This window comes from Choloepus didactylus, chromosome 23 (assembly GCF_015220235.1).
Source record: "Choloepus didactylus isolate mChoDid1 chromosome 23, mChoDid1.pri, whole genome shotgun sequence".
In the NCBI taxonomy this organism is placed as follows: Eukaryota; Metazoa; Chordata; class Mammalia; order Pilosa; family Megalonychidae; genus Choloepus; species Choloepus didactylus.
Window position 1 is genome coordinate 1,127,569 of NC_051329.1, and position 14,026 is coordinate 1,141,594.

Below are 14,026 nucleotides of genomic sequence, written 5' to 3' on the forward strand. Positions count from 1 at the left end.
CCGCAGAGACACTGTTCCTACGGCTTAGGGCTTGAGCCTGTCTTTCGGGGAGCAATGCCAGCCCCACTCCTCACAACCCACCCACCTGCCTCTCCAAAGCCTGCAGCCCGCCCCATCCTCGCAGGCGGAGAGGGAGACGCTGCGGGACCGGGGGTGACCGCCCGAGACCCTGCCCTGTGGCGGTCTTTCCTTCTCGCGAGCATCGGGGACCGTCAGACGTGGCTGTGGTGTACTCTTCTTAAGCAAACTGAACAGGGACCTCTGGGTCCTTCCCAGTGTCTTGCCCGCCTACAGGTAACGAAGCTCGTGTGCCATGACAGCCCTCCCGTGTCTGTCCCTGTGCCCGGCGGCCTCCTGGCAGCTGCAGCAGGGACGTGCCAGGGTCCACCAAGGGCTCCGGGTGAAGCTGGGCCTCCATCAGCCTCGTGGGGCGGGTGGCACCCTCAGGCTTTGTCTGCACAGGCTGTGTGCGGTGCCATCTCCCACTGCAGGGAAGACGAGCGCCACGCTGTCCCCTCCCTGCTCACCTGTGGACCCACGCGGAGGGGCCAGCTGGGTGTCGCCATCACGAGCCACACCTGAGGGTACCTGGGCCTGGAGCCCAGAACCCCAAGGTCTGATGCTGTTGCAGCCCCTCATTTGGGGGCACCCGGCACTGCCGCTGACCCTACCACGACCCTCCGTGCCCCGAGGTTTTCATGTCACTGCAACTAAAGAGTCTCTGAGTGTGGTCCTCGGGCAGTTCCACTGGCCACCCACCTGGTCCCACCCCCGGGATGGCCAGAGCCCCCCCACGCTCCACCAACCTCCACGATGGGGGTGGGGTGGGGTGGCAGTGACACGGGGCCAGCGCTCCTGCCCCAAGCGCCCCTGGCTCTGTGGCCTCTATGGGGCCTCTGGGCTTGGGGACTGGGGGCTGGCAGGGGTGGCGGCAGGACGCCCAGTGAGGAGCCCACAGTGACCAGCCGGCTGAGGCCGCTGACCCGCTGGTGCCAGCTTGCAACCTGGGCCCCAACTCCTGAGCCCTTATGCCGTGGGAAACGGGGCAGCCTAGCAAGGGTGCACGATGGCTGCTGCCCCAAGCTCAGGACTGGGAGCCTCTGGCACAGCCCGGGCCTTGCCTGAGCCAGGAGGGTGCCCTTGGGGGGCAGTGAGGGGCCCTGTGTTGCAGGGTCCCACCCGCAAAGTCTCAGGGCACAAACCTGCAGGTCTGAAGGGGCTGCCTGGCCCAAAGAGGGGGTACAGCCCCCCAGGATGGGTCCAGGCACCTTCCTTGCTTGGACATTACTGAGTCATGTGGTCACAACCAGGGAGGCTGGGGGCTCAGAGATGGGGTGACATTGGGTCGACCCACCCCAACGTCTCAGCCACGGCCCGTTTTTCCCAAGGCTGTGACAGCCCAGCTCCCCATGGGCCCTGTGTGGCCACTGGCTCGGACCTGGGGTGCTCTGCAGGAGAACTGTGACCCCCCACCAGGAGCCGCCCGTCTAGCCTGCTCGCAAAGCCGCCTCCTCCCGTCACGCCCGCACTGTTGGCCATGGGCCCTCCGCACTCCTCGGCACCTCTGGGTCTTGCTGGCGTTTTGGGTGGGAAGCTGGCATCTGCCCGTCCTCGCCCCCTGCAGATCCCTCCACCCGAACTCCCCGGGCTCTGCACGGGCACGAGACGAGGGGTCGCTGTCCCCCCTGGTCATCCTCACAGGCCCCCACCCAGCGCCGTGCCACCCATCTCCCGGAGGGAGGCGCCTGAGTCAGACCAGGGCCGGGAACGCTGTGCCCGCCTCACCCCGGTGCCGGCCAGGGGGTCCTGCTTAGGTTGCAGTCTTGGGGGGCTTCCAACAGGTGGCCTGGCCCGTTCCTGTCCCATCCACCTCTGGCGTCCTGCCCGGGGCCCAGAGGAGCCCGTGGTTTTGCAGCTGTTGCCCAGAGCACAGGAGACAGATTCAGGTTCCAGTACATTTATGGAAATGTGCCCCATGTGCTTAGCAGCCCCCTAAGTGTTTCTCCCAGGGGTCCAGGCCCAAGGCTGGTGAGGATGCAGCCCCCCCCCACTTAGGGCGCTCAGCCCAGTGGGGATGCCCCAGCCCCCCCCACCTGGCTGCGCTTTCCACGGAGGTTGGGTGGGCCGCGCGGGGTGGCCTTTTGGGGGTGCCTCTCAGTGTTGCTGGAGAGCCGTGATCAAGGGCGGGGGAGCTGGGGTCCTGCCCCGGCAGAGCTGGGTGGGGTGGGGGTGGTACCCCGCAGGCACTGTCCCCCGAGGCGAGTTGGGGGGAGGGGGCAGGGTCAGCTGAGCGTGAAGAACTGAGCACAGAGATCCTCCTGCCGCCCCAGCAGGCCCCGGGCCGGGGTGAACTCCAGGGGCATGGCCTCAGGCCCCTTCTTCAGATCCTTCTCGAAGACCTGCGAGGCGTGGGAGGGGCCCGCGGGCTCGGCACTTGCAGCCAGCAACCCTGGGCCCCCCCCAGCCCCAGCCCAGGCCTCCCCCAGCCCCGGGCCCCCCGCGCCCCAGCCCCTGCAGCCTTTACCTCGTAGGACGTGAGCTCCAGAAGTGGCGCGATGCTGACCTCCGGGGCCGACAGCTCCTGGTTGATGGCGCTGGCGGCCTTGGACACGTCGGGGTGGTAGTGCCGCTGGAGGGCCTGGAGGGACCCCACGGGAGCTCGGTCAGCAGGCCCCCGACAGCTGTGCGCCTGGGGAGGCCACCCCCCGTGGAGACCGTTCCCCTCCTACCCGGGGAGGACGGGTGGCTCTCGCAGGGGTGGGGGGAGACGCCTGGAGCGCGGGCAGGGCCCGGTGACCAGAGGGCGGGGTGAGGGGTGCGGGCCACCCAGGGCAGGGAGCAGGCACAGGCGGTGCCCGTGGGGACGGGGGAGCCTTCTGAGAGGTGGGTGTGCTAGGGCAGGCGGATGAGGGGGCTGGGCAGAGCCCCTCACCTGCAGCTCCCACAAGGAGCTCTCCAGGGCTCGGCTCCGGGCCGGGTCCTCCTCTTCAGGGTCGTAGGGGTCAGCGTCCAGCTCTAGGAACAAGAGCCAGATGCTCGTCTGCATCTGCCCCCACCCTGATCCCTCTCGGACCTAGGAAGGGCCCTGCGCTCCCCCCACAGTGGCCTGCCCAGGGTCGGGGGCGGCCGGGGCCGGCGCGCTCACCGGGGCCGTGGGGACGGTGTACCAGGATGCGGCAGGCCGGGTGCTGGCGCAGCAGGTTGCAGATGAAGGGCAGGACCAGGAGCAGGGCCTCGGGGGGCGCCGTCAGGGCGAGGTGGGACAGGCGCTTGGCGAAGGCAGCCACCAGGTAGGCGGGGAGATGGCTGTGCAGGGCAGGGGGTCAGAGCCTGTCGCCCGCACACTGGCCCCGGGACACCCACAGATGCTCAGCCCATCTGCCCCGAGAGCAGGCCCCCAGTCCCCAGGGGCTCAGCACTCACGAGGAGGACAGGAACAGGTCGGCCAAGTGAAAGAAACGGGCGCGGTACTTGACATGGAAGATGGAGGGGTCCAGGAGGCTGTAGAGCTTCCGGTAAAAGTCGGGGTACTCCCTGAAGGTGGGGGATGTGGTGATGCACTGCATCAGGGCACCAGGGAACCACAGCTCTGTCCTCCGGCCCCGCCTCACCCCCAGCCTTCCCTGGGAGAACCGGCACCCCCAGCTCCACTCACAGGTTGTGCTGATGGATCAGGATGAAAAGCCCGTTCAAGGCCAGGAGGCTGATGGCACCCCCTGTGGAGACAAACAGGTGCCCCTGGACATCATGCACGCCCTCGGGGCCTGGGGGCGGTCAGTGGTCCCGGCCCCGCAGCCTCATCCTAGGGACTGCCTGGGCTCCAGCCCCAGAGCCGAACCAGAGCCGACAGCAGGGGGCCCTGCACCCACCTTCCCCTCCATGCAGCCAGGACATGGTGGCCACGGGGGCAGCCAGCATGGATGCTACGCTGGGAGCCTCCTGCCCTCCCAGGCCACCTGACTTGTGACGCGAGCACAAGCAGCTCTGTCCCTGGGCTTCTGTCACCCCAGCAGCGGCAGCACCCCCACCGTGTGCTCACCCACGTCATAGGAACTGGTGAGGAAGTCGATCATGAGGGCGGGCTGTGCCAGGTGCGGCAGGATGGCGTCATGCATGATGACCAGCACCTTCTTGTAGAGGCTGAGGGGCAGCTGGAGGGCACAAGCAGGTCATGGTGCTGCCTGCCCCCAGCACCGACCCCCATCTCCACCCTGCTGGCCAGGTCTCTACCTGGCGCTTGAGGAAGCTGAGCCACATGAGCTGGAAGGCCTTCCTGTGCTCCTGCAACGCAAGGGCGGGCGGTGTCCGGGCTGCCCCAGGCCAGCCTACCCTCTGCCGGCACCCAGGGCAGTGTGGGGCGGTCGGAGGGCCAAAGCCGAGTCCCGGCACAGGAGAAGCAGCAGCCCCCTGCCCGGCGCTCCCAGCCCCACTGCCCCTCTTCCTTCCCACACTGAGGCTGGGGGCCCCTCATTCCATGTTTGACTCTGGAAGCCTAGGACCCTCTATCTGCCTCGGGAAGATGAGACAGTGTCCCCCTCGTGGCTGCAGAAGGGGAGGTGGCACCGGGAGTGAGAAGCTTCCAACTGAGGGGCTCCCTCGGGCTCCCAGACGCGAGACGTGCAGGGGCCATGAGTGACTCTAGCCCCTGGAAATGCCGAGATTTGGAACCCGAGTGGCCTCTCCCGTCCTCCCGTGGGCCCTGATGACGACTCCAACTGCCGCCGTGCTGCGCAGAGGCAGGACGTGCCAGCCCTCCCGGAAGACGGCAGCCCCCAGGCCTGGGCTGGAGACCTTGTCTGGGCAAGGGGAGGCCGGGCCTCCCATGAGCCGGCCCCGGGTCCAGTCTGGCCCCCCAGGACTGCTCACCTTCAGGTGGGTCACCTTCCACTTGTCCGAGGGCTCTACGAGGAAGGGGGTGAGGGGGTCACCGTGTGCGTGGAGGGCGGGAGGGCTCAGCACTCGGGGGGCCCAGCAGGGCTGACGGGGCGTGGTACTCGGGACACTCACCTGCGTGCTGCACGTACAAGCTGCAGGTGCCGCTCTCCTGGCGAGGCAGGCTCACAGCAGACAGCAGCGCGAAGGCGTTGTTCCAGAAGGGGAGGGGCGCCTGAGGGACGGGCAGCCTGGCCTGAGCACCTGGAGCCGACCCCCGCCCCACCCCGGGACATCAAACCCAGCCTGCTGACCTCGGGATGCCCGTCAGGGACCCTGGCCAGGGCGTCCACAGCGGCCTGCATGGTGTGGTAGCGTATGTCATCGTACTCCAGGAACCCCCGGAACTGGGAGAGCAGCAGGGCGGTGTCCTCCCCGGGAGAGAGCAGGCCTCCCACCACCAGCTGGGTGCAGGGCACAGGGAGGTGAGCTCTCGCCCACCCAGCCCAGGGAGCAGAGCAGGGTCAGGGCTCGCGGAGGACAGCCTGGGAGAGCCCGCCCCCCACCAAGGTTCTCCCTGAGGAGACCCCGCAGGTGGCCTGGCCCCTCACCTTGAAGAGCTCCCGGGGGAAGAGGTACTGGCCCTCCCACTTGGATTTCTCCAAGGGGTGCTTTCCTTCCAGCTGCACAAATTTCATGAGCGTACTCAAGGCGAGCTCCTGGAGGAGGGGGTGTGTGCTGGCCGTGAAGCCCCAGCAAGTCCACGTCCCCTCCCACCCCCAGAGCCCCTACAGCCGGGCCAGGAGGCACCTGAGAAAAGATGGAAGCAAATCCCTGCTCCGCCAGTTGTGTGGCCATGAGCAAGTCCCATCACCTCCGGGGACTATGGCCCAATCTGCTGGGGTGTTGGCGATGGACCAACAGGGTAAGCCCAGGACTCACCTTGACCTGAAAAGAGGGGTGGGCCAGGAGTTCCCCCAGACGGTTGCAGCAGCTGTGATAGCGGTGCCTCATCCACACCTTGTACGTGCGCGTGGCTCCCTGGGATCCTGCAGACGGGCAGTGTGGTCAGACACGCTAATCTTCACGTGGGCCAGGCCAGGCTCAGCCCGAGACCCTCAACAGGCCTCTTCAGGCCTGAACCACCCCCCTTGCCCTGCACCCCCAATGTCACTGCTGCCCTCTATAAGCTCAGCCAAATCAGTAAAACCAGAGTGAAAACGGGTCACCTGGCCTCCTAAACCTGGAGGGGAGCCAGCCCTTTGGCACTGGTTTGACTGGGCCTGGCTCTCTCCAGAGGCGACCCCAGCTCTGCAAACTGGGAGAGCAGCTCCTACCCCAGGACTGTCCCCAGGCAAGCTCCCAAAGGCATGATCCCTCATCTCTTTCTTTTACCCCAAAACTTAGAATTCCCAAGGATCACGATGTCAGTGTTAAAAGGTGTCAAATCACACTAGTGGTATGAAACACTCAAGGAATAAGACAAACCTTTTTCGATACTCACTTAAACCTGGCTACAAAGGTATCTCTGTTTACCCCCCACCCTCCCTGGGATGGCACATCCATCCCCTTCCTGCTGGCTCTTGATTTGTCCTCCCACAAGCCTGCAGATCCTAGGAAGGGGATTTGGGTGCTCATCCCATGTGGGCAAAGCCACCCTCCTACCCACCAAGAGTAGCCTGGAGTACCCGCCGGATTCTCACCTGCCATGATCAGCTCCTCAGAGGGCAGCCGGCCCACAAACAGGTCTCCCCGCTCCAGCAAGGCCCCAAAAAGGCGGCTGCATGTGCGCACTGCTTCCTGGATCTCCTCCTGGTCCTCAGACTATGGGGACAGCACAGTCACAAGGCACGCAGCTAGAAACTGGAACCACCTGCCGGTGGATAGGCTGGCCCCACCCCGGTCTCACCGAGACTCCGCTCACATCGGGTCCACCCTCACACGCTTCCCAAACGCACCCTACGGCCCAGCCTCTGTCAAAACTCCCGGAAACCCTCCGACCTGTGCGCCCCGTCGGACTATAGAGGGTCCTCAAGTCCCACCTTAAACTGCCCTACACCCCACCTCGCCGAGAACCTTAAGCCCCGGCCCCTCGCTAGACCCCACGGAGTCCCCCCTCTGGCACCCCTGCCAGTCCAGGCCGCACACCCGCCTCAGCCCCGGCCCCCGCCTGGACCCCGAACAGGACGCAAAGCGTCCCGCACGTCCGCTGCCGCCCGATGGCAGGCCTGCGACACGGGAGCCCGCCAGACCCCCCGATCCCCGGGCCGCCCGGGTCTCCTGCCCGCCGAGCCGTCTCCGCCGGGACGCACCTGCAGGGCCGCCAGGATGTCGAACACGGCGTTGGCCTCGCCGCGGCTCGCCAGCACCGCCTCCAGCAGGCGGCCCAGAGGCCGCTTTCCAGGCCCCGCGCCGGGATCCCGCTCCATGCCGCCGCCGCCCACGCGGAACCGGCGGGGACTGCGGCGCGCTCGTGACGTCACCGCCCCGCGCCTGAGTTACGTTCCCTGAGAGCGCCGCTGCCGGCGCGCCCGTGACGTAGCCGCCGTGCGACTCGGTCTCGCCCCCACTGCCGCAGAGAAAGCCGCCTCCCGGCGCGCCGGTGACGTCGAGGTTTTGCGCGGAGCCGCGTGCGCCCGGGCGGCCATGGCGCTGTTCCACGTTGCCCGGTACGCGGGGCCCGAGGCGGCCCGGCAGGCGGAGGCGGAGGCGGTCGGCCGGGCCCGCGCGCTGCTGGAGCGGCTGCAGTGTCGGGCCCGAGAGCGGCAGCAGCAGCGGCAGCGGGAAGCCTCGCCCCCCGGCGCGGCGGTGCAGACCGTGGAGGCGGCGGGGAAGCGGCGGCGGCGGCCCCGAAGGCGACGGCGAGCGAGCAGCGGGGCACCGGGTACGCCTGACGAGCCGCGGGAGAAGCGGCAGAAAACGGGCGCCGAGGCCGCGGACACAGGTGGGACCTGGGCGGGGCGGTGTCTCCGCTCGAGCAGGGCCTCCCCCGGGAGACCGCGGTCCGAGTACCGGTTTGACTCTGGCCGGGTTTCTTTCGAGCAGAATACGGCGACGAGGTGCCACAGGACGACACTGTGGAGGCAGAGGCGGCGACAGAGGCCCCAGACGGAGGCTTCCTGGAAGAGGCCTGTGGGTCCCCGGCCCGCGCCCTGGTCCTTGGAGGCTTCGGGAAGAGGAAAGCAACGAAGGTGAGCGGCTCCGACGGTGCCGGCGGGCGGGAAGGTCGTTCGGCCAGCTGCCCGCTGCGTGCGCTTTAGCCCGGGCTCGTTTGGGAGGCTGCAGGGCTGGGGCATTGTGATGGTTTTCGTTGACCCAGTAAACGAGCAACTTGGAGAATGGCACCTGTGCACAGCGATCCTTGAGTATTTGTCAGTTGAATAGCTTTATAGGTTAGGGAGCTGCGGCTCAAATGCCAGTACTGCAGTCTTTATCTCCCTAGTGCTTCGAAGTTTTTGCACCCACAGACTCTTTTAAGGTTTTTTTCTCTGTGTAACTGGTCTGAAAATTGGCTGGGCCCACACTTTTGTTGCAAAGCTCTTTATAAAGTAGTTCCATTTACTTGGTGTGTGTGTAAGGAGCTTCTACTACCTGCTTAGTGGTGACAGTTGCGCTTTCACACTGTGCTTTTCGTAAGGGTGGCTTACCCCCTGAGAGTTTCAGGAAAGGAGGAATGCATACATTTGTCTAGTTAAAAATTAACTGAACTCCAAGGCAACAGTGACATTTATTTGGTGTCTTAGAATTGCAATTCGGGGAGCACAGATTCAGGTAGCATTGCAAACCGTGTCTGTCTTGACATTTCCAAGCATGGGTTTTTCAAGGAAAAGAAGATGGCACAAGTTGTTTGTGGTTGGTGGATATTTGGGGTGCTTCAGGGTAGGTAGTTAACTGAGTTTGTTAAACTGGTTTGTTTTATGGTCCAGATCTCCTTGGCGTTACTCTCACTGAGGAACACTGTTGCTTGGAACTTGGCAGGCTTTGGCAGTTTATGATATCTGGCTGAGACCTCCTGATTCCATTTTAAATCTCTTAACCATAGAAACACCATTTTGTTTTGTTTTTTGTAACATTTTCCCTTTTTGATCAACATCTTTCTCCAAAAGCATCGCCGATCAACATTTGGTATTAATTCCATGGTGCTAAGGAAGCTCATCCCTGGAGGCACGACCCATGAGGGGAAATGAGGGAAGGTGGTGAGTTTATTTGCAGAGTTTGGTTTGGGGGGAGCATCACATTTGAGCATCAAGGAGGTTTTCAGGGGGTCATTTTTAGGCATTAATTATAACTAGGCTTAGTTTTATTGTTATAGAAGTAAGCTTTATAAGTGGAAGCCTTAAGATCAAGGGTTTGACTCATTAGCATAACTCAAGAGGTAGTTGAGGCCTGTTAGTCTGGAGATGAGACATCGTAGTGACTATAAAGTTAAAATGATTAGTAAGATTTGAAATATGTCACAAATCCATTCTCCCCAAGCTCCAAGATTTAGCCAATTAAATAGGTGCCTGTGAGTGTGGCTAATAACTGGGGCCCTTCTGTGGAGCCTGAATTAGCACAGGCCAAGCAATTTGATAGATTGCCTAGGTCAGCAGTCCATCACATGGCTGTGGAAAAAGGGTGGTGACTGGCAAGGGACTAGGAAGGGAGAGTAAGGTGAGAATGAGGAGTTTAAAAGGGGTAGGATTCATTGTGGGAGGGACAGAGATGAACTAGGGTATGAAGGGATGAGGGAGAAATAAAAATGCAAACAAGAGGGCTAATGAGATAATAATGGAGATTATAGTAGTGTCACCAACTTCGTTCAATCTGGTGAAAATTCAGGTCTGGTCCTGATTCCCGGGTTAGTTGTTTGTATCAGATGCTGTCTCCTTTTGGGTGACTCGAGCCTAAGATCACCAGTAAAGTATTAATTATGCAGGCCTGGTCCCAGGTCTTGGGCTAGCTGTCTGCATTAGATATCATCTAATGGTAATTTTGAGCTTTATTTCCCCAGTAGGAATGGATTTCAGGCAGGGCTGGGAACTTTCTTTAAATGAGAAATATGAATGTAAGAATCAGCACCTTCTATTTTAGCTGCTCATGAGTTAGTTGAAAGTACCTGACAGGGCCCTTTTCAGCAAGGCTGGGATGTGTCTTCATGGAGGCGCCTTTTCCAATAAGGAAAGTCGCCAGGCTGAAGATTGCAATTCTGAGCGTATTTGTCTCCTGGGAGCAAACTGTAAAAGGGTTGTTCCACTAGGCTTTCATTTATCTTTACGGTTTTGATCAGTTCCTGACAATAACTTAACATTTTATTTTAGGAGGCAAGGCTCATAGATTCCAGAGTTTATTTTCATAGGTCTCCCAGTTATAATTTCAAATGGGGGTGACATTCCCAAAAGGAGTGGGTCCTAGATTTAGTAAGACTATCGGTGAGGCTTTTGGCCATGATAGATTGAGAGAATCCGTGAATTTTGAGTTTTAATTACTCCAGTTGTTCTTTCTTTTAAGCCTGAGGATTGGGGGTGATAGGCACAATGAAAATGTTGCAAAATATGTCATATTTGTGTACCGTTTTCATAATTTGTCCTGTAAGGTGGGTTCCTTGGTCATTGTGAGGTTCCAAGGGAATTTCTCAATTTGGAATTTTCTAATAATACCTTTGCAATGGTTGCCACAATAGCGTGTCTACAGGGAAGGGCTTCAGCCCAATGGGAGTACGTACATATTTGTAGCCTTGGGATTTGGGTAATTGAAAGTGCAATTGCCAAATTTCAAAAGATCCAGTAGGTAAGGGAAAATGTCCTTGAGAGCTATGGAAGGGTTTTCCTGGATTATGCTTGGGACAGATTAAACAATAGCTATGTTTTTGTAGCTATTTTAGGGGATGGGTTTCCAGAAATAGTGCTTCCCCAGGCTTACCATTTTATCGGGATTCCAGCGAGTTATTGTGAGTAACTTCCAAAACTGTCTCTTAGAGGCAGTTTGGGAGGACTAATTTGCCCTTAGGGCCAAACCATGATTTAATTGCAGGGTCATAAAAGCAGCCAGAGTTTTTCCTTTTTCTGTCTCCTGGAGAGGAGCATTTTGTTGAACATCAATGAGTAGTTTTTTCGTGTTTCTGAGAGTTATTTGGTTCAAAAGTCATTATAGAGCCAGAACGGATTAGAATTTATGAGTGCACTCTTTGCAACTGCATCTGCCATGCGGCTGTTGGTGTTTCCCTCCATATTTGCCTGACATGACCAGGAATTTTAATTATAGCAAAAGCCTTTAGTAACAGTATAGCATTTGGCAAGTCTGTAATGTAAGAACTGTTTTGTTGTTGTTGTTTAATTTTTCCTCCATTGGAGGTTAAAAAACCCCTTTGTTTCCATGACATCCCCAAATCATGAACAACCCCAAAGATATAACTATCAGTGCATATATTGCTGGTTTTCCTTCTGCAAGAATACAGGCTCTTTTGAGGGCAAAAAGTTCAGCTTGCTGGGCTGATATAGCCTTAGGTGAGGAACTTGCCTCTATTCCCTCTTGGTTAGGGGTAATAGGTTAGCAAATCCAACAGGAGAGATTCCTGAGTTGTCTTTTTTTTTTTTTTCTTTTTTTAAATTCAATTTTATTGAGATATATTCACATACCATACAGTCATCCCCAATGTACAATCAGTTGCTTACAACATCATTATATAGTTGTGTATTCATCATCACATTCAATTTTTTTTAACTTACCATACAGAAAAAAAGAATAAGAATGAAAGTTAATGTGAAAAAGACACCCAAAACATCCCATCCCCCCGATCCATCCCTATAATTCATTTACTTTTTGTCCTCATTTTTCTGTTCATCTGTCCATACACTATAAAAAGGGAGTGGGTGCCACAGAGGTTTCATAACCCAGTGTAAGGTATATAGTTACACAATCGTCTACAAAAATCAAGGCTACTGGGTTGCAGTTCAACAGTTTCATGTATTTCCCTCTAGCTGTTCTAGCACATTAATAACAAAAAAGAGATATTTATATAGCTTATAAGAATAACCTCCAGAATATCCTCTCGACTCCATTTGAAATCTCTCAGCCACTGAAACTATTTTGTTTTGTTTCTCTTCCCCCTTTTGGTCAAGAAGATTTTCTCAATCCCACAATGCCGGGTCCAGGCTCATCCCCAGGAGTCATGTCCCTTGTTGCCAGGGAGATTTACACCCCTGGGAGTTGTGTCCCACGTAGGGGGGGAGGGCATTGAGTTCACCTGCAGAGTTGAAAGCCAAGTTATTATTTTTTTGTCTTTTTTAATGCAGTTTTATTGAGATATATTCATATGCCATACAGTCACCCAAAGTTTACAGTTGTTCACAGTATCATCATATAGTTGTGCATTCATCACCACAATCAATTTTTTGAACATCTTCATTACTGAATAAAAATAAAAGAGAACACCCAAAACATCCCATAATCCCATACCCCCCCCCCCCCCCATTATTCATTTGCTGTCTGTCCCCCTTGTTTCTACTCATCTGTCCACATGCTGGATTAAGGGACTATGAGCTACAGGGTTTTCACAATCACAGTCACACCGTACAAGCTGTATAGTTACATTATCATCTTCAAGAATCAAGGATGCTGGATTGCAGTTCTACACTTTCAGGTATTTCCTTCTAGCTGTTCCAATACACTAAAAACTGAAAAGGGATATCTATGTAATACACAAGAATAACCTCCAGAATGACCTCTAGACTCTATTTGAGATCTCTCAGCCACTGAAACTTTATTTTGTTTCATTTCTCTTCCCCCTTTTTAAGAAGGCTTTCTCAATCCCACAATGCCAGGGCCAAGCTCATCCCCGGGAGTCATGTCCCATGATGCCAGGGAGATTTACACCCCTGGGAGTCACATCCCATGTAGTGGGGAGGGCACTGGGTTTTCCTGCAGAGTTGGCATAGATAGAGAGGCCACATCTGAGCGACAAAAGAGGTTCTCTGGGGGTGACTCTTCGGCACCATTTTAAGTAGGCTTAGCCTCTTCCAAGATTGAGGGCTTGGCCTTCTAATTTTGTGGCCCCCAATGCTTGTGAGAATGTTATTAATTCCTCAGGTGGGGAAATTTAATATTTCCACATTTTCCCCCAGACTCTGAAGGGGGCTTTGCAAATACATCTTCATTCTCTGCCACAATTATTGTGGGATGTATTGGGGTTTCACACTAACCTGCATAAACCAACCAGACCTCACTCCATGTGATTATGTTGTTTGAATAAACTGACCATATGAGTCAAATTACATAATGTGTTACAAAAAATACAGATCTTGCACTAAATAAACATATCTTCCTTTGGTCCCACACAGAAGCTGAAGCTTCAAAAACACTGTTGATATCATCCCCCACCTTCAGTCTGCTTTATCCTAGTCCTAACCAAGTCCATTTTGTTCATATCTCTAACTGAAGTCTGATCTCTTCTTTCAGACTCTTTAACATTTAACATAATACTGACATTTATAGCTGCCAGACTCTGGCTCTGAGTTTCAAGTGTCACATACAGACCTAAAGTTCCAGGTTATACATAAAGAGCTCAGCATCTCAGAATTTAGAAATAACCATTACAACTCAGGAATAGATATAACTGCTATAAGAGCTTACAATCTTGGGACCTTTACAATAAGCCTTCCCCTGATAACCTGTGCTCTCAGACTCAGTTCTCACAGTTTGCACGTTATATTTAGTCCATATTAGTGAGGCTTTATAATAATTTTCATTTCTGGTTTGTTTCACTCAACATACTGTCCTCAATGTACATTCACCTCATAACTGCACTCCTTCTAGCAGCTCAATATTCCATTCACAGATCGCCATTCTGTTCATCAGTCGATGTGCCCTTAGGCCACCTCCATCTACTATAAATTGTGAACCCCACTGTGCAAATGTCCATTCGTGTCCCTGTTTTAAGTTCTTCCAAGTACATACCCAGTAACTGACTTGCAGGACCTTATGGCAGCCCCGTGCTTACCCCGTGGGACCACCACACTGCCCTCCAGATGGGCTGCTCCATTCTACTGCCCCAACGGTGATTAGGTACATCCCTCGCCACATTCTCTGCAGCACTAGTATTCCTCTGTTTATTTTTTAGATGGTTTTGTTCACATACCATACATTCCACCCTAAGTAAGCAGTCAGTGGTCCCCTG

The 14,026-nt window shown here is 56.5% G+C and overlaps 2 protein-coding genes across 2 annotated transcripts in view; one reads left to right on the forward strand and one right to left on the reverse strand.

Moving 5' to 3' along the window:
• Positions 1-1,941: 1,941 nt before the first annotated feature.
• Positions 1,942-7,343, reverse strand: NOC4L (nucleolar complex associated 4 homolog). The gene is made up of 15 exons (XM_037817019.1): positions 7,185-7,343; positions 6,576-6,696; positions 5,815-5,921; positions 5,484-5,591; positions 5,187-5,336; positions 5,008-5,107; positions 4,867-4,901; positions 4,231-4,281; positions 4,040-4,151; positions 3,656-3,716; positions 3,424-3,534; positions 3,146-3,306; positions 2,933-3,015; positions 2,525-2,638; positions 1,942-2,399 (listed from the first exon to the last, which is right to left on the reverse strand). The coding sequence occupies exons 1-15, from the start codon at positions 7,299-7,301 to the stop codon at positions 2,283-2,285; spliced, it is 1,548 nt and encodes a 515-aa protein (XP_037672947.1). The 5' UTR covers positions 7,302-7,343; the 3' UTR covers positions 1,942-2,282.
• Positions 7,344-7,482: 139 nt separating this feature from the next.
• The window catches only part of DDX51 (DEAD-box helicase 51), a 30,066-nt gene continuing 23,522 nt past the window's right edge, over positions 7,483-14,026 (forward strand). The window contains 2 exon segments of the mRNA XM_037816577.1: positions 7,483-7,896; positions 7,899-8,063. Of these exon segments, the coding sequence (XP_037672505.1) occupies positions 7,519-7,896; positions 7,899-8,063 (543 nt within the window). The 5' untranslated portion in view covers positions 7,483-7,518.